Source organism: Typopeltis vanoorti, chromosome 20, assembly GCF_054136105.1.
Source record: "Typopeltis vanoorti isolate ZY-2024b chromosome 20, IOZ_Tvanoo_1.0, whole genome shotgun sequence".
Lineage (NCBI taxonomy): Eukaryota > Metazoa > Arthropoda > Arachnida > Uropygi > Thelyphonidae > Typopeltis > Typopeltis vanoorti.
In genome coordinates this window covers 60,435,675-60,456,701 of record NC_143568.1, presented here as the reverse complement: position 1 = coordinate 60,456,701, position 21,027 = coordinate 60,435,675, and the positions used below count along the sequence as shown (strand labels likewise).

The 21,027-nt window shown below is 37.8% G+C and overlaps 1 protein-coding gene across 2 annotated transcripts in view; it reads right to left on the bottom strand.

Moving 5' to 3' along the window:
* Dnaaf3 (Dynein axonemal assembly factor 3) overlaps positions 1 to 21,027 on the bottom strand; it is a 223,732-nt gene that overhangs the window by 115,329 nt on the left and 87,376 nt on the right. For both annotated transcript variants that reach the window (XM_090410152.1, XM_090410151.1), the window contains exon 7: positions 19,505 to 19,568. In XM_090410152.1, the coding sequence (XP_090266278.1) occupies positions 19,505 to 19,568 (64 nt within the window). The remainder of the gene's footprint in view (positions 1 to 19,504; positions 19,569 to 21,027) is intronic.

The following is a 21,027-nucleotide window of genomic DNA, read 5'->3' as shown; positions in this document are numbered from 1 at the left end:
CATCTCTGAACTGATTGGTAGAATTTTGAAGAAGTATCATCTTATTCCCACATATTTTCCTATCAAAAAAATTTCTCATCTGTTGCCATTTACAAAACACAAACTTTCACCTCTATCATTAGCTGGCATTTACCAGATACCTTGTGAATGTAATCTAACATACTTTGGACAGATAGGCCATTCTATAGAAAAAAGAATTAATAAACATCAATATTATATTGAGTACATGAAATATCAAAAGTCTGAAATTGCACAACATAGTAGTCACAATAAACACAGTATCCAGTGGGATGAACCTCGTCTTCTCCTAAAAGCAGGTTTAAATCTGAGATTAAATCTGAGAGATCTGAGATTGGTGCTTGAAGTTGTGCAAAAGAAAACGCAGAGAAGGAAGATTGTGTGTGTGTGTGTTGCCCAGGTATGATAGTTACGAGCTGAGCAGAAGAGCAGCAATACTGAATCACATAATAGTCAGAATGTGTGAGAAGAGAGGATCGAAATATGTGGATGCTTGGAGGGTGTTTGAGGACAGAAGGGAACTGTATGCTAGAGACTGCATGCATTTGAATGAGGAAGGACGAAGGTATATGAAAAGATTGCTGTTTTCTGAAAGAGTCAGTATGTCAATACAGGGAAACTAGAATTCCTAGGATGGATGGTAGCAAAGGTGGCCTCTTGTGGGGAAGGGGGACTACATCAGATAACATTGAACTCAGGGGGGGGGTTGAGAGGGGACAATGATAGATATAGAAGCAGTGACATTTTTATGCTCTATACCAAGGGTTCCCAACCCTATGCCCATAGGCACCATGGCACTCGTCGACTAACTTGTGTGTGCCCGCCGCTATTCAACCGTGTGCCGTATAGTTTGAAATAATCACGCAACAATTCATGGCATGCTATATGACGCATGCGTTAATGACACATGACGAGAATAAAATGCATACAATATAAAGTAGACGCGCATTCGAAGTTGTTCATTCTAGTTTAAGAATTGGAATATCATCATATTCTCCTAATTATAAAGCACTAGCCAATGAAATGCAATGCCAAAGATCACACTAACTTACATATATATATTTAAATTTTTATATAATGTAAACTTTTAAGTAATAAAACATTTGATTATAATGTAAACTTTGTATGTATTCATTTAACAAATGAATTCAAAAAATTTGCTTGAAAAAGTAGAATGGTGCCCATCGCCCTACCGGTATTTTAGAATGTGCTCTAGGAAACAAAAAGGTTGGGAACCCCTGCTCTATACTAATGCCAGGAGTATCCAAAATAAAGGAGATGAATTGGTGGCGTTGATAGCATCAACCTGGCCAAAGATTATTGGGATCTCTGAGACGTGGTTGATGGAGGATGATATAATAACCGGAATTGAAGTGGCAGGGTACAGCATTTTTCAGCAGGATAGGAAAGGAAAACATGGTGGTGGAGTACTGCTTATGATAAGTGATAGCTTATGTCCTCTATGAGTGGAGGTTTTGGAAGGCAGTGACACAAATGGTTTTGAAAGCATATGGTGTATGGTAGAAGTGGCCAAGACAGGATATTTAGTGGGGTGTTGCTATAAACCAGGGAGCACAGAGGGTGGTGACCAGGAGATCTTTAGGCAGTTGAGCTTGGCAAGTGCAAGAAGAATGATTGTTATGGGAGATTTTAAGCAGTATAAGCTGGGAAGAGGAAAATGCAAGTAGTAAGAAGGGAATGTAATTCTGGAATTCTTGAGGGACAAACGTCTTCGGCAGTATGTAATAGAGGGAACAAGAGGCTCAAGAATTTTAGATTTGGTCATAGCATCAGAAAAGCTGATAATAAGTGAGATGACATCTCTTCCACCAGTTGGAGAGAGTGATGACCATGTGGTTTTGACTTGGAAGATGAACAGACATGCAGGTGTATCAAAGAAATGGGAACGTATGTGGAATTATAAGGGGGGTGATTATAATAGTCTTAGGTATCAACTAGGGGCAGTTCCATGGAGGGCAGAATTGGAAGGCCAGGATATCATTAGTGTTTGGGAAATTGTGAAAGAATATTTGTTAGCAGCAATAGTAAGCTGTATTCCATGGGTGAAGAAGCAGACACAATTTGGAGTAAAGTGGATGACAAACGATATCAAACAGGAACTGCAGTTGAAAAAGAGATTATGGAAGAGATATAAGGAGAGGGATGGAAGACAGATACATGAAGAATATAAAACACAGGCCAGGAGAGTGATCAGAATGGAGATAAAGGCAAAACTGGAATATGAGAAGAGATTGACACTAAGCACCAAAGAAAATCCTATGAAATATTTTAGCTATGTGGCCAGTAGGCGGAAAAACGATTGTGGAAGAATTACATTGTGGGATAAAAATGAGAACAGAGTGACTGATGCAGAGGACATAGTGGAGTTGTTCAATGAGCACTTTATTGGAGTATTTCATCCTGGAGGAGGCTTTAATACTAGAGGGATAGGGCAGATTCAGGGTTTAGAGGTGCAAGAGGAGAGTGTGTGTTCCAAATACTGAGTACTCTGGATACCAGTAAAGCTGTTGGTCTGGATGGTATTTCATCACGGGTTTTGAGAGAATGTGCTAAAGAACTGACAGCTCTGTTGACCTGGCTTTTCAATAAAAGTCTGGCTGTGGGAAAGGTACCCAGGAAATGGAAGGAAGAAGGTAAGATAGTGCCGCTGCATAAAGGCAGTAGCAGACTGGAAGGTATCTAATTATAGGCCTGTTTGTGTGTCATCAGTAGTTGTTAAGGTCTTGGAGAAATTAGTGAGGGACTATATACAGTGTTGGGCAGATGAGGGTAATGTTATCTGTGAGAATCAACATGGATTTGTTAAGGGGCGCTATTGCTTTAGTAATATGGTTGCCTTTTATAATAAAGTGACAAGAGCAGTTGATGAGGGAAAGGCATATACTGCCATTTTCTTAGACTTAGCAAAGGCATTTGACAGGGTGCCACACGATAAGCTGATAATTAAGTTGCAGCACATGGATTCAGGATTGGCTGTCCAATAGGTATCAGAGAGTTGTGTATGGTGGGGCAGTTTCAAGGAAGCAGAGGGTTACAAGTAGGGGTCCCACAGGGCTCAGTGCTGGGACCTATATTGTTTAACCTTTATATCAATGACATTGTCAGTGGATTGCAAGGGATGTTCAGTTGTTTGCAGATGATGCAAAGCTGGGAAGGATTATTAGTAATAGTGCAGATGTGGCAGTCCTGCAAGAGGCTATTGAATAAGCTAGATGGATGGGCAAATGAATGGGGAATTTCAGTTTAATGCAGCAAAATGTAAGGTCTTCAGGTTTGGGAAACATTGATGGGACACTGCATACTCTATGGGGAGGAGTTATACTGGAGGAAGTAGGGGAGACAAGAGATCTGGGATTGATGATTGATAGAAACCTGAAATTTAGGGGACATATTGCAAAGGTGGTAATGGTAACTCAGAGGATTGCTGCAATACTGAGAAGGATGCTTTCCTGCTGAGATAAAAGAGTTATCATTCCATTGTATAAGACCCTGATCAGACCACACTTAGACTATTGTTCTCAGATTTGGTCCCCAGGATTTGAAGGGGATCAATTGACTGTGGAAAGGATACAGAGGCAGATAACAAAGATGGTCTCAGGACTGTACAATATGAGTTATGAGGATCGACTGAGGGAATGTGAACTGCAGAGTTTGGTGGATAGAAGAAGGAGAGATGATATGATTGAGACTTTTAAACTGTTGAGAGGCAATTACAGGGTAGACATTGGAGAGTTCTTTCACTTGGTGGAACGGTGGGAAGGAGCAATGACAAGGGGGCCATCCCTGGAAGTTACGAAAGCAGGCAGTGCACAAGAGGGTGAGGAGTGGTTTTTTTGCATGGAGAGTGGTTGAACCTTGGAATGCATTGCCTGAGAGAGTGGTTGGAGTGGGAATGGTCAGTGGGTTCAAAGCGTGGTATGATAAACTTTGTGTTTCCTAAAAACGACCTCCCACGATGAGTCTTTTGACTCCATGGATTCCTGGATAATAATAATAATAATAATAATAATAATAATAATAAATATGAATGCCTTTTCAAAGAAAGTTGCAAAACTCTTTTACATCAGCCAAATCTGAATTGAGACGATTGTCCCTCCCTCTCAAAAGTTTGGAAGATTCTTATTTTATGTAACCATCAAAAAAAATAATTTTTAATAATATTATTTATTAATTTTAATTTCTGGCATGCAGCAACAGTTTTTATTTGATAAACCACCAATTGCTGTATGTACCTTGTATTCCCATTTCTTTGATTTGCTTGACACTGATACTACACACTGATGATGTGCTATTATTTTCAATACAAAATATCTGTACTTTAATTTCATTAAAGTTAATTACTGTGGTTATCGTGTAATTTATTGTTTATAGTCATGTCACAGGTACCATTAAAGATTAACAGAACTAAAAAGTCTATTTAATAAATGTCTAAAAGAGCAAGATATATAAAACAGCTGGAAGAATAATGCTATCATGACATTCTCGTTCAAAAGGGGTAATAAAATTATCATTTATTCATGTATGAATAGGGGAAATATATACAGAAACATTCATATCAGAAAACTCATGGAGATAAAGTCTATCGGATGAAAATCAGCCAAGTTGCAGTTTTGTTACAAATGGTAAATGGCAGACGATTCACAAGCCTCATCTTTAAAAAGAAGGTTTACTTAGGTAATGTCAAAACTGTTTTCTTGATCTTTCTCTGTGTCCATTAGTTGGCCTGTCGAGAGCAAGTGCACTGAGCATAAGTGAAGGTGGATGTCTAGGCTGATGTACCAACCATTTCAGTTGATGTTTTTTAAACCTTTTTTTATTACGGGGTCTTTGCTGGCTTTCTTCAAGAATGACAGTATTAGGAATGTGATCTTGCCATGTACATAGTATTGTTTGAAGGCACAACGTCCCAAAGCTATCGTTATTAGCTACTCATTGAGTAGTGATGTTCCATGTCTGAGCACCATATGTAAATATAAACGTTGAAGTTTCTGGAACATGAAACTATGGAGACACTGGAATCTAAACAAGGAATTTATTAGCTTAAATTAATTATTTACAGCTGAAGGTAAGATAGTGCCATTGCATAAGGGCGGTAGCAGACTGGAAGTGTCTAATTATAGACCAGTTTGTGTGTCATCAGCAGTTAGTTAGTAAGATCTTGGAGAAAGTAGTGAAGGACCGTATGCAGATGAGGGTAATGTTATCTGTAAGAGTCAACATGGATTTGTGAAGGGGCGCTCTTGTTTTGGCAATATGCTAGCCTTTTATGATAAAGTTACAAGAGCATTAGATGAGGGAAAGGCATATACTGCCATTTTCTTAGACTTAGCGAAAGCATTTGACAGGGTGCCACATGATAAGCTGATATTTAAGTTGCAGCACATGGGTCTGGATGTCAGATTGGTAAACTGGATTCAGGATTGGCTGTCCAATAGGTATCAGAGAGTTGTGTATGGTGGGGCAGTTTCAAGGAAGTAGAGGGTTACAAGTGGGGTCCCACAGGGCTCAGTGCTGGGACCTATATTGTTTAACCTTTATATCAATGACATTGTCAGCGGATTGCAGGGGGATGTTCAGTTGTTTGCAGATGATGCAAAGCTGGGAAGGATTATTAGTAATAGTGCAGATGCGGCAGTCCTGCAAGAGGATTTGAATAAGCTAGATAGATGGGCAAATGAATGGGGAATTTCAGTTTAATGCAGCAAAATGTAAGGTCTTGAGGTTTGAGAAACATCGATGGGACACTGCATACTCTATGGGAGTAGTTATACTGGAGGAAGTAGGGGAGACAAGAGATCTGGGATTGATGATTGATAGAAACCTGAAATTTATGGGACATATTGCAAAGGTGGTGAAGGTAACCCAGAGGAGTTTTGCAATACTGAGAAGGATACTGACCTGCAGAGATAAAAGAGTTATCATTCCATTGTGCAAGATCCTGAACAGACAATACTTAGACTATTTTTCTGAAATTTGGTCCCCAGGATTTGAAGGGGATAAATTAAATGTGGAAAGGGTACAAAAGCGGATAATAAAGATGGTTTCAGGACTGTATAATGATAGTTATCAGGATCAGCTGAAGGAATGTGGACTGCAGAGTTTGGTGGATAGAAGAAGGAGAGGTGATATGATTGAGACTTTTAAACTGTTGAGAGATGGTTACAGGGTTGACACTGGGGAGTTCTTTCACTTGGTTGAACAGCAGGAAGGAGTGTAGAAAGTATTTTTAACTTGGGTATAATTATGTTAAAGATACCAAGCAATTTTAAACCTGGTTTTACTCCATTTCCCAAGTGAGCAAACAGACAAAATGTCAAGTTTGCGCCTGCAATTGATGCAAGACTAGCTGATCCCACAGGTGGTGCAAGACCGAGGCAACTCGTGGTAAAGGTGGAGCAAGCTCTGACCTTCTTCTTATTGTGCTATCTTCTATCGAAGGTCAGCAACCATCTTGGCGAACAAACTGCGGTCTTGTGCTAATCTGAGCAGTTGTGCACTGCTCTTTCCTGTCCACGTCTTGATGTTGTCAAACCATGATATTCTTTTTCTTCCTCTAGTTCCTTTGCCATCAATTCTTCCTACCAAAATAGTTTGTAGAAGTTGGTATTTGCTGTTTCTCATGATGTGGCCAAGATATGATGTTTTTCATTTCTTGATTATTTGTACAAGATGTTTAGCTTTGCCAATGGATTTTAAGACATCTTCATTGGTAATTTTTTCTGTCCATGATATCTTTAGCATTCTTCTGTATAGCCACATCTCAAAGGCTTCGATTTTCTTGATGGTTGTCGCCTTCAATGACCACGTTTCAACTCCATAGAGCAGAATAGACTACACGTAGCATTTCAGCATTCGGCATCTGATTTCCATGTTTAGGTCTTTATTGCAGAATAGTGTTCTCATTTTCATGAAGGACTGCCGTGCAACTTCAATCCTTGTCTTTATATCTATTTCTGGATTCCACCATTCATTAAGCCAGCAACCAAGATATTTATATCTTGACACTTGATCAATATTTTTACCATTGAGTGTCAGTTTCATTGATGAGGCTGGATGTTTGCTGATGATCATGTATTTTGTCTTGTTGATGTTTATATTTATTCCCATTCTTTGGCTTTCTATGTATACTCTGTCAACGAGTTTTTGGAGATCCATAATGTTATCTGCAATTAGCACGGTGTCATCTGCATATCGTAGGTTGTTAACAATCTTTCCATTTATTGTGATTCCCTCTGGACATTCTTCCAATGCTTTTTTAAAGATTACCTCTGCATATATGTTGAACAGGAGTGGTGAGAGCACACATCCTTGTCTCACTCCTCTTTTGATGTTAATATAATATCACTGGTGGTAATGTTGTCTAATTGAACAGTAGCTGACTGATTCCAATACAGATTTGTTATTAGTCTTATGTCTTGTTCGTCTAGCCTTATTTGTTGAAGGATTTCTATTAAGTTAGTGTGTCTGACTTTGTCGAATGCTTTTTCAAAATCTATGAAACACATAAAGACAGATTTCTGTTTTTCTATGCATTTTTGTATCAATATTTGGGTACAGAAAAGGGCCTCTCTAGTACCAAAACCATTCCGAAAGCCGAATTGTGTTTCACTTAGAGTTTCTTCACTTTTTCTATAAATGCTATTCTGAATTACTTTCAAAAATATTTTTAATGTTTGGCTCATTAGACTAATAAGTCTGAAGTCACCACAGGAATTCGCTTTGGGTTTCTTTGGGATAGTGATAAATGTAGATTTGAGCCAATCTGATGAAAATTCATCACTTTCATATATTTTATTAAATAGTTTTTCAAGAAGTTTGATGTTATCTGGTTCTATTTTATTCTATTCTATTCTATTCTATTCTATTAATTTTAAAAATTCTGTTTGCACACCATCTGGTCCACTGGCTTTTCCTGTTTTACTTGTTCGTATAGCATTCTCTATTTCACATTTCATGATTGCTGGTCCTTGAATGTTATCTTTTATATTTATAGGCTTCTGTCTAGTATCATTGAAAAGTTCTGTTACATATTTTATCCAAATCTGTGCTTTATTCTCTTCTTCTAGAACTATTTTTCCATTTTCATCTCTTAGAGACACTATTTGCTTTTTCCTCAGTTTTCTGGAAATTTCGTTGATTTTCTTATACAGATTGAAATTATCATGTTTCTTCTGAAGCAGTTCAATTTCAGTACATAAATTTTTCATCCAATTTTCCTTGGCTTCTTTTATTTTTTTCTTGATGATGTTATGTGTTTCTGTATACCTGGCTAGATCTTTGTTTTTATACATTCTTCTTGTATCAATAAGAGAAAGAATGTCATCTGTCATCCATTCCTGTTGTTTTATATTATTCACATAACCTACTTCTTCAATACTTGTTGTTACGATGGCATTCTTTAAGCTATTCCAAAGAGATTCCACACTTTTATTTTCTTCTATGTTAATCTGTTGTAATTGCAGGTTAAGCTGTGTCTTGGCACTTTTATTTATGTTCGGGTCTTTCAGTTTTTCTACATCAATTTTCTTTTTCTTCTTTTGTGATTTTTTAGCTGATTTTAATCTAAGACGTACTTCTGCAACTATGGGATTGTGGTCTGATGAGATATCTGCTCCAGGATAAGTCTTTGCACTCTTTATACTACTGTGGAATCTTTTATTTATCAGTATATAATCAATTTGATTTCTGACAATATTATGTTGGTTATCTTGAGGCGATTTCCAAGTGTACAGTCTTCTGCGTGGAAGTTTAAACCAGGTATTTGCTATTGTTAGATCTTCTTCCTGACAGAATTGGACTAGGCGATCTCCTCTGTCATTTCTGGTGCCTAAGCCATGTTCGTCAACAATTTCTCCATCACCCCCTCTTCCCACTTTTGCATTGAAGTCACCCATCACTATGTTTATATCATGTTTCTTTGTTAGGTTTTTAATCTCTTTTAGGTGTTCATAAAACTCTTCAACATCTTCTTCACTTTTGTCAGCTGTGGGTGCAAAAGCTTGGATGATATTTATGTTAACGGGGTTTCCCTTAAGTTGTAACAGCATTATCCTTTCAGAAAATGGAATCCAATTTATTACTGATTTATTGATTTCTTCATCTACTATTACAGCTACACCATGTCGATGTTTGTTCTCATCATTCCCAGAGTAATACAAGTAATACATTGTCATATTATCTTGTTGACACTTTCCAGATCCTGGCCATCTTGTCTCACAAATTCCAAAAATCCGGATGCCCAGCCTCTTCATTTCTCTTGTGGCATTTCTTAATTTGCCAGCTTCATACAGAGTTCTGACATTCCAAGTTGCAATTTTAAAAGTGGATACCATTTTGAGCCCGGAGATTCTTCGCACCCCTGTCCCATTTAAGGGACGCTGGGAACTTGGGGCCAATTGTAAGGGTTTGCTCGCCATGGTGGTTGTTCTGGAGATAAGGTTGAGCAGTAGTTTCTCCGTTTGCTTTCTGCTCTGCAGTATTACAGATGTACACAATATAATCATATTGCCATCTGCAAATCTCTGATCACAAGCTTTTCTGTCATCATTTGGCTTCAACCTTGTGTCAGTACTGACAATGCTGCTTCCCAATGTCAGGGGCAGTGACCCCAGCAGGTACTTATTTAATGGCGGCACTACTCGCCATGTCACCGAGTTGTCATTGGGCTTTGTGAGGTTTTAAGTGAGACAGAGTTGCCACTTCTGCTCCCCCACGCCCTGATAGCTCAGTCGCTGTTGGTCCACGGCTGCTTATTCGCCAGATTGCTCTGCTTATATCGCAGCTAACCTCCATATCTGAAGGCTGTTCCCCGATCCGCCACCTGGGGACGCACCCGGTAGTAGTCAGCTCTGCCCAGGTCTAATCTTAATATTTACCCTTAATGCCAAAACACATCTCCAAGAAGGGGATGTATGATGTTTTGCATTAAAGGCAAGGGGCCACTACCCAGACTGGTTTTGACCTTTATTGAGGTAGAATGGGAGTTCATGCCTTTCATCACTTGGCCTCTTTAGATTTAAAAAAGTTGTGCTGAGAGTCAGCTTGATAGTGAGAGAGGAGAAGGAAGATAGAGTGGATAGTAGTAGATAGTTAAAAGAGGTCTCAGTCGATCTACTTGGCCTGACTTAAATGCCAGCACCAAGCAGATCTCCGACATTATCTCCCTCCATCCGTTCTCCGGCCAGCTACCTCATCAGATGTCTGGCCGATGAAAGAAGTGAAAAAACAAATGCAGGAAGACACACATAAATTGAAAATCAAAAGAACTAAGACACACATAAACAGAAACAACAAAGGAGCTAGAACACGCATAAACAGAACAACAAAAGTCGGTGAATTAACAGAAACTACTGCAAGAACGGGGGAAGAGCCTGGCCAGAGTGATGCAGCCCGCAAGGAGCTGCACTGCCTCGCTGTAAGCCTTCGCCGCTCGGGTTCTCAGGTCTGCCCCCTCCTATGTGGATTAAGCGTGAACATACAGAAACAGAACCAAGAAACGTAGAAGGGGCTTTTTTTTTTTTCCCCCTTTCTGGCAGATCGATACTAGGAGTCGACTGACTTGTTAGGCGAGGTTTAAATCCTCCTGCTGTCTATTGTTGTGAGTTTTAATGATGAGATCTGCTAATCTGTCTCCACAGATGTGGTTTAGCATGTAGAGGCTTCTGTGCAGTGCTAGTCCCATGTCGTCCTCTGCATCGATAAGACCAATGATCTTTTCAGGAGTGATTTCATCTATATTATCGGCAAACACGTCGTTCCATTCTGCACTGACGACTCTTGGCCCGTTTTGTCCTGTGAGTATCAGTTGAATGTCTCCGAATGTTTCTATTGCTTTTCGTAGTCTCGCCTCCTCCTCGGAGAAATCTTTTAAGAGATGCAATATAGGTGCATTGGCCTTTGTGTGAGGGAACTTTGTGGGTTCTGAAGTTGACTTTATTTTTCCAACTTCAGCTGGTTTTGGTTTTTTTATATTTACTTCTTCAGGGCTGGCTGGCCTCTTTTGTGTGTTTTCTGCATTGTTGATTTCCATATCTACTGCCTCCGTGTAAATACAAAACAGACAAAATGTCAAGTTTGCGCCTGCAATTGATGCAAGCTTGCTCCACCTTTACCACGAGTTGCCTCGGTCTTGCACTACCTGTGGGATAAGCTAGTCTTGCATCAATTGCAGGCACAAATTTGACATTTTGTCTGTTTGCTCACTTGGGAAATGGAGTAAAACCAGGTTTAAAATTGCTTGGTATCTTTAACATAATTATACCCAAGTTAAAAATACTTTCTACATTTATATCTCCTCCTGAGATTTTTATTTAATAAGGTTAAAACACCTTATGGTAACTTGTTTTGGTAAAATACTTATAAGCTCTGCATTACTAAATCTTGGTATTTCTAGCCTGGCTCAATAAAGGTCGAAACCGGTCTGGGTAGTGGCCCCTTGCCTTTAATACAAAACATCATACATCCCCCTTCTTGGAGATGTGTTTTGGCATTAAGGGTAAATATTAAGATTAGTGATCAGAGCTTGCTCCACCTTTACCACGAATTGCCTCGGTCTTGCACTACCTGTGGGATCAGCTAGTCTTGCATCAATTGCAGGCGCAAACTTGACATTTTGTCTGTTTGCTCACTTGGGAAATGGAGTAAAACCAGGTTTAAAATTGCTTGGTATCTTTAACAGCAGGAAGGAGTGATGACAAGAGGCCATCCCTAGAAGTCAAGAAAGGAAACTGTGAGCAAGAGGGTGAGGAGTGGTTTCTTTGGATGAAGGGGTTGAACCATGGAATGCACTGCCTGATGGAGTGGTGAGAGCGAGAACGGTCAATGAGTTCAAGGAGTGGTATGATAGACTTTGTGTTTCTTAGGGGGGGGGGGGACCTCCCTTCGATGAGTCTTGATAGACTTTGTGTTTCTTAGGAAGGACCTCCCATGATGAGTCTTTTGAGTCCATGGAGGCCTGAATAATAATAATAATAATAATGTTTTGCTAGCTTAAGCCAGCATTATCAGAGGCAATTTTACACTATATACAATCAGTGAAGACAATCTTAAAATGACCTGGATAAGAAGGACAGTCGTGTGTGTGTAGGGTGACATCAAAGAAACTGTTCCTGGAAGCAGCACAAGTTCTAAAAAACCTAGTTAAGTGCAACAGAACGGATGGTAAGATTTTAAACAGATTTTGGTGCACAGCTCTATCTCTCCATCAGCATTAACAACAAGAATTGCGATGAAGAGTACCACTGTCAATCTCCACTCACGTGATTGTTCTTGTCATGTTTGTCTTCACTGATTGTGTAGTTAAACTGCCTCTGATAATGCTTGTGAAACATCAGCTGTAAATAATTACTTTAAGCTAATAAATTATTTGTTTACATTTCAGTATACACATAGTTTCATGTTCCAGAAACTTCTATGTGAATAACAGCAACAGCTACAGGAATTTAAACATTGAATTACATATGTAGATATGGCTTGATTGGTGGTTTTGAGCAGATGAATTTTGGTATTTGTTGTGATGAGATTGGATTTCCAGATATTAGACTTTTATTGAACCGAAGAGCTTTGAGCTTTCTTTACACTATGTCTGTTAGCGTATTAATGTAGGAACTAAGTTACTGAAATTCATTTACTTTAAGAATGTGGTCACTCAGCCTGATATTTCCTTCTATTCTGTTCTTTTGGGCTTCAGTTTTACTGCTGTTGACTGCCAATCCAATCACCGCTGCATTTTAGAGGGCCTGGCTAGCTGAGTGGTTAGCGTATCTGCTCTCCAACCAAAAGGCTGCAGATTCAAATCCCGGCATGTCCATAGCGGGATTTGAACCCGTGACATGATTGTCTGTGGAAATACTAGTTGTGGTCGTGGTCGGTGGTAGATGGCATAGGTATAGTTATAGTCAGTGGAAGTTAGTGGATTTGAGTGGTGGAGATGGAGAGTTGTGGAATGGGTACCCTCCCTCGATGAGTTCTTGGACTCCCTGGAGGTGTCACGTAATAATAATAATCTAAGTGGTTTTTGGGCAGTCTGAATATTAGTCAATCAGTACATCATCTGCAAACCAGATTACTTATATGGATATGACCTGCCAAATCTTCGAGAGTTATTCCATACTCGTTTCCTGTGAGTCTGGATATATAATCAAAGATAATAATAAAAAAAGAGATAGTGCCAAAGTGTCTCTCTGAAGAACTGCAGGTGGATTTGTCAATGATATGGTAACAATATTGAGGAAAATTTGGATGGGGATATTGTTGTTTGCAGATGATGCAAAGTTGGGACTAACTATAAGAAGTAGAGCAGATGTAACCTTACAAGAAAACTTGAATAGAATTGAATAATTGGGTATGGGAGTGGGAATGCCAGTTCAATATTGCAAAATGTAAGGTTTTCAAATTTGGAAAACAAAGATGGGATGTACTTGGAGATATATTGTTGGAGGTGGAGGAAATAGGAGATCTTGGGGGTGATGGTGGATAAGGATCTAAAATTTAGAGGACACATTGCCAAAATTGTGAGGCCAACACAACGAATTCTGGAAATGATGTCAAGAACACTGACTTGTAGACGTAAGATTCTGGTTCCATTAGATTACGGCCATACAGGGCCATAAGATGGCCGTGTATGGCCCTGATTAGGCCATACACGGACTACTGTGCACAGATTTGGTCACCTGGTTTCCAAAAGGATGAAAAGATATTAGATAGGGGTCCAGAGGTGGCTGAATAAGGTAGTTTCTGTATTCTGGGATGTTGAATTTGAGGAAAAGTTGAGAAGATGCAATTTACAGTCTAGTGAATAGCAAGAAGAGGTGTGATATGATAGAGACATACAAGTTAGTAAGGGATTGTTATAGGATCAATGTTGAAGAGGTTTTTCATAAAATGGTGGGAGATCAGGAGAGAACAAGAGGTCATCCTTAGAAGCTGTATAAGGAAGGTGTGAACAAGAGACAGTGAGAAGCAGGTTTTTTTGCATGCAGAATTGTGAATGATTGGAATGCCTTGCCTGAGCGTGTGGTGTGTGCAGAGAATTTGAATGTGTTTAAGGTGTAGTAGTATAGTATGATGAGCTATGTGTATGACAAAGGGACCTCCTAAATGAGTCCTTGACTCCATGGGGGTCTTAGGGTAATAATAATAATGATAAATAGGAAAGCCATATCATAATTAAAAAATGCATACATATACCACAGTAATTAAATTTTAATAATATGTAGATATTTCATCCTAAGTATCTTAAGAAAGATATCATCAGTACATTATTACAAACAATATTAGGAATTACATATAAAGGAACAGTTAGTGCGCATGCTTACAATGGAATCCCTCTATGCATAGAGTAGCATGTTTGAGGACTTAAAATTAATTTGGTTGTAATTAAAATTAAATTCAAGTATATCTGATGAATTTATTTTATACAATTTAGGATAATAATTTCCCAGACTTTTAGGATAGTGAAGACAGTCATTATGGTTCAGATTGGGTATGCGATGTGAGGCTTCAGCACTTTCCTTATATAATCATCCTAATGCTCATGTTTATATAAGGATCTATGTAATAGCTTGGTGTTTTTCCATTGGATCCGACAGTTAGGGTTTTAAACTCCATGTTGTGTGATTTGATAAGATGGATGTGATCTTGATGTTCAGAAATTCTTTTCCCTATAGATCTTCCTGTTTGTCCATAGTAAGAAATCTTACAAGAACACTGAACTTCATATAGCATCATAGGTGAGAGTGTGACTTTTGTAGAAGGTAGCAAATTGTGGATCAGTTTGATTGGTTTATAGGTAGCAGCAAGTTTGCATTTCTTCATAATTTTTGACAGTCGTTCCAAGATGCCTTTGATATATGGTAGAGGAGTCCTATGCGCTTCTTCTTGTCTGGGTTGATGTGTAGGGAAGTGGCTGATGATTTTTTTAGTTGTTTTTGGATTGCATCCATTTAATGAAGCTGTATCTTTACATGGATACAATCCAAAAACAACAACAACTGAAAATTTCCTCAGTAGATTGACAATGTTATGCAACCTGAATAGTTCAGCTGGAAGATATCCATTTTCATTTGTTGTACTGTGTTATATGAAATGCCCTACATTTTTTATCATCATCATCAAATTCCTGATATATATCCTCAAGGAGTGTACAGGATATCATAGTACTACATGAAAAAATTACATCATTGCTATCACAATTTAATTACATCATTGCTATTTTCCTCCAAATCAGGACATTGCTATTTTCCTCCCTGTCAAGACTCCAACATTATCAGATCTTATATTTCTATCTTTTAAGGCACTTTTTACTGTATCAATCCACCTATATATTGGTCTTCCTCTGGGTCTTTTTGCTACCAACCTGGCAGAGAACACTTGTTTTGCTAATCTTTCCTCTCCCATTCTGTTTAAGTGATCACCACCTAAGATTAGCTCTGCTGACGCATTCCTGGATGCTGACAATGTCAAGTTCTTTCCTAATATCCTCGTTTTTAATATGATATTATCATTGATGCCATCTGTTCATTCCCTTAATTTTTCTCAGGACTCTCATATCTGCAGTCTCTAGTCTTTGGTCAAGTGTTTTACTTCTGACTCAGCTCTCAGATCCATAAGTTAAAATTGGTTTGAACACTGTCTTGTATACAGCTAATTTAGTGTTTTGGCTAATTTCTCTAATATTCCATATAAATTTATTCAGTTGACTTCCTACCATACCAGCTTTGTTGATTCTGTTGTCTATTTCCATATTTAATTTACCATCTTCACTAAAAATCGTGCCTAAATTGCTGATTTTTTTTTTTACTTGTTCTATAGGTTCTCCATCCACAATGCAGTCGATATTTTCAATGTTTCTGCCTATTTTCATTGTCTTTGTCTTTTTAATGCTGACCTTCATACCATATCTACTACAACAGTTATTCACTTCAGTCAGGGAATCTTGCAGTGGATTTATTTAGAAGTATAGCATCATCTACATAAAGCAAAAGCTGAGATTAACATCTCCAATTTTGATGTCAGGTTTAATACCACTTTCCTTCATAATATGATCCATATAGACAATGAATAAAACAGAGGAGATAATGTACATCCTTGGCTGACACCAGATTTAACATTAAACCATCTTCCTGTACTTCCTTCAATTCAAACTGCTGACTTACATCTCAAATGAAGACAAAGTATTGCTTGATATAATGCCCCATTGACACCATATAACTGTAGCATTTCAAATAACTTCTCTCTTGGCACCTTGTCATATGCCTTTTCCAGATCTACAAAACTTAAATACAGATCTTTGTTATATTTCCATGATTTCTCAACTATCTGTCGTAAAATGAAAATCTGATCCTGACAGCCGCTATTTGCCCTGAATCCAGCTTGTTCTTCACCAAGCTTCTCTTCCACAATCCTTCTCAACTGTTTCTCAAGTATACTTGCATATATCTTACCAGGAACACTCAGTAATGAAATACCTCTGTAGTTCTCACATTCAGTTCTATTTCCATTTTTATATATAGGTACTATGAGAGCTCTACTCCAATCATGCGGAATTCGTCCCTCTCTCCAGGCCTTCTGAACTATGCAGTGCAGCCACTGTAAGACTTTTATACCACCATACTTGAGCATTTCTGGTCGAATATCATCTACTCCTGCTGCCTTTTCACATTTCAGGTTTTTCTTGGCTTTTTCTACTTCAAGTATGGATATGTATTCCTGATTGCATGCCTGGTCAGTGTTTTTTTTACCACTGTACCATCACTGCTTCTTCATTTTTACCACTGTACCATCACTGCTTTCAAAGTAATTATTTCAAAGTAATTACTTCATGGATATCTTTTTCTCCTGTGTTCATGTCACCTTTATTATCTACAATTCCTGTTACAGCACTCTTTGCTCCATTTCTGAGCTTCTTCAACAACCTCCAGAATAACTTGCCACCCTCTTGATATTTATTTTATTATTTGTCATATTTGGGCATGTTCTTACCAAAGTCCCCCATTACTTTTGTTTAGCTAGTTTTACAGAGTGTTTAGCTTTCTAACATTTGTCTCTGTATTCTCAGATAATTTATCCTCAGATAAATTATCATCATCACTGCAGCAGTACTTTTGTTCATCAGAACAAATGCTCTCCTCAGTAGTAACAACTTGAGCTTTAGGCACTGCCTTGTTACAGCAAGTTTTCGGCACCATTCTTAAGAGTAGTAAAAATTAATGATATTTCTGCAGTTATGTTATAAAATGCTGTGTCACAATAATTACACTAAAAACTAGAATAATATACTAAAAATACACAATTAAATCTATGAAAACACTTAATTTGGAGCAAATGGGAATGGATATGAGGTTAGTGAAGTGCCCCAGGGCTCTGTACTAGTACCACTACTGTTTAATTTTTATATTAATGATATAGCAGATCTGAATGGGGACATTCAGTTGTTTGCCAATGATGCAAAACTAGGGAGGGCAATAGTTGATAAAAATTATGTAGTCTTAAAAGATGATTTAAATAAACTAGCAGTGTGGGCTACAAGAAACTAATGAGGCTAGGAATCTGGGGAGTGATGATGGATAGATTTGAAATTCAGAGGACATATTGTAAAAGTTGGCAAAATAGCACAGAGGATTATCTCAACTACCCCACTCACCTCCCCAATCTATTCCATTTCTGTGCTAATCATTCCCATACATACATTCACTGGCACTTTCAACATCCACTCTCCCTATGCCATGTCTCCCTGTCCACCTACTCACCCTGTTTCCCTGCAACTCTTGCATTCCAAATTCTCTATTCAAATCTCGCACTACTACTGCTTCCATTGCCAAGCACTTCAGTCTCTTCAATACCACTCTTTTATTCTTTCACTTCATCTCTGACTTCTGATATCTTGCTTTCATCATACACTGCACTTCCATCTAGCAACAGTTACATCAGTTCATTCACTCCAAAGGCATTCATATGCAATCCATCGTGTCTGTATTATCCCATTCTTCCTTCAAATGCATGCCATACATCCACAAACTGCACTTCCTTCTCCTCACATAGCTCCACTAGCATGCCATTCATGATTCTGACTCTCCATCTCAACTCATCATTGTGATATCTTGGCAACACACTGGCAACCTTTCCCACTATCTGTTATCTTTCACTCTCCTCAATAACAGTCCTGATATTTGTCCTTACATTCTCCTTATGTCCACTTAAGTCATTTGTCCCCCACAACCACCACTAATTCTCTTGCTTATTTCCTCCTCATTTCTAAAGCATGAATTATCTTGCTCATTCTCCCTCCTGGATAGCAGATCTTATGGAGTCTCTCATTAACCAATCCTCTAACAATAGAATCTGCATACACTGCTACTCTTGAATTCGTGACCTCTTTTTTCTTTTATTCCATCCTTTTGCATACTTTCATTTGTTTTCACTAAACATCTAATATCACTCCCCATATTCCTCATTTTATTTTTTATTTTGAATAACTCTTTCCTCAAATCTTGCATTCTGGCAATTTCACTCTCTGTTGTTCCCAAAGTCTTGCTACCTCTCATTCTGCAGCATCTTCTTTCCACTTCCTCATTCATACTTCCTTTCACTCCCTCAGTCTCACTATATTTTGTTCCATTTCTGTTACTTTCATTTATGCTAGCTTTAATTCCTTCAGTCTATTTCACATTTGTTAACTTGTAAAACCAAATATCACACTTTATACAAACCCATACTTTCTCTCGTATCCTATTCATTCTGATTCTATTTTATCATTTATGAGAGATAGTGCAGTCATAATGAATCATATAATTTCTAATAATATTTAAGCATTTAGAATGTAGTATTTATGAAACATGAGTGAGATTTATGTTAATAAATAATTTTATACATAAGATATCTGAATGATAAATTACTTATCTATATCTACTTATGTTCTCACTCTTCAACTGATCTTCTTGCCATGCTGAAACTATTATATCATAATATTATAATAATATATATATATATGCAGGATGTACCAAGAAATCTGCCAAACTAGAGGTTGATAATCTGAGTAATTTTAACTTTTAAGCAAAAAAAAAAACAGTTTGTCAACGTATTATTCTGGATGGATGGAAAGATAATCATGCATGATTCTTCCAAGTGAAGTAATGCTACCTGAATGTGCACATATCATGATCTAGAGTTAAGTAGTCTAGTTTTCATAAAGGTAACCTGAGCTTGTGAAGAGTGTTTCATTATGCATTATAGGACTGACTGTTCTTTTGCTCTTGTCACTTAAATCAGTGCATTTGCTTTGCATTTATTCAAATGCTACATAGTCACTTGCATAAACCAATGGTTGTAGTAAAATACAGTATAGTATACAAAGTAGACAAAATGAAAACCAATAATTTTACACTTTATCAAAACCGCACATCACTCAATGAAAAGAAGATTAGAATATGTATTACATTACATATAATATGTGTTAATCAGAACTCACCTTTAAGTTATCCAGGTTTATCAAAGGCATCATTTTGTGAAGAAAATCAAAATTAGTCACCATTCTGGAAATTTATAGAAAATAACAATCATTCAAATACTGACAAAAGACCCTTCTGAATAGCAGTTATGCTTTAATGTAGAATCTAAACAAATACTTTTGTGAACAAACTAAATTCAATATGAAAAAAAATTTCTGTATAGATTGATAACATTTTAATTCATGTCAAAAATGAATGGGGCCTGTGTAGCCTAGTGGCAACATTTTTGGTTTCATAAGGCTTATGGAACTAGAAACATTGGTTCAATTCTAGTTCCTGAGTAGGGAAGAATTTTTAAAAATTGAGAAGCTGATTGATGTGAGACAAACAAGAAATGTAAGAGAAAGCTATGGGAATGAGAGAGAATAAATGAACAAGCAAAAAAGTGAGAATAAGAGAAAGTCAAAAAAAGCGCAGGAGCAAGAGAAAGAGAGATGAGAGGAAGGCAGATGATAAGTGAGAGAGCAGGGAGGGAGAGTGTATTGGAGGAGATAGATTGTGAAGGATGCTGGTGAACAAGGAATAAATGGATCTGTGAGAGGAGTGATAGTGACTGTTTGTATAAATGATCAGAGAAAGTGTGAATCAAATGGCAAGTGATGTGAGATTAATAGTAGGAACTGTGTAGTAGAAAAGTGTGAGAAAAGTGAAAGATAGAGTATTGTGCAGAATTGAGGGGGGGGAGAACAGCAATAATGTATGACATAATAGTGAGAATGTGCCAAAAAAGATGTCTGGAATATGTGGATGCTTGGAGTGCATTTGAAGATAGAACAGAGCTGTATGCAACAGAGAGAGAGAGAGAGAGAGAGAGACTGCATTTGAACATAGAAGAGCACAGGCATCTGGAGGGATTGTTGTTCTCTGGGCAACTGAGAGAGAGTGTTAGGGCAGAGAAACTAGAGTGCCAGGGTTTGGTAGTAGTGATAACCTCTTGTTGGGATAATCATCTGGGAGATGGAAGAATGCATGGTACATTGCAGAATTAAATAAAGTCTGGAGGGAGTAATAATAGGTATAAAAGTGGTGACAATTCATTGATGTTTCTTTATACAAATGCTAAGAGGATCAGAAATAAAGAAAGTGAATTGGTAGCACTGATAGCTGCAGCCTGTCAGATTATTGGAATTAGTAAAGTGTGGTTGACAGGAGATTTTAACAGAAGTAGAGGGTATAGCATATTTTGACATGAGAGGAATGGCAAAAAGGGTGGTGGAGTGTTACTTATGATAAGTGGAGTTCAGTCCTCTCAGAATAGAAAATTTGGAAGGAAATGGCACTAACAGTTTCGAAGCTGTGAGGTGGAGGTGGATTGAAAAGGACTGAAGGTGGCAGAAAAGATATCATTATGAGAGATTTTAACTGTAGTAGTACAAATCAGGCAAAAAAAAAACAGAATATAGTAGTAAGGGAATGGAATTTCTAGAATTCTAGAGACAAATATCTCAGGCAACATGTAGTAAAGGGAAGATGAGGATCAAAA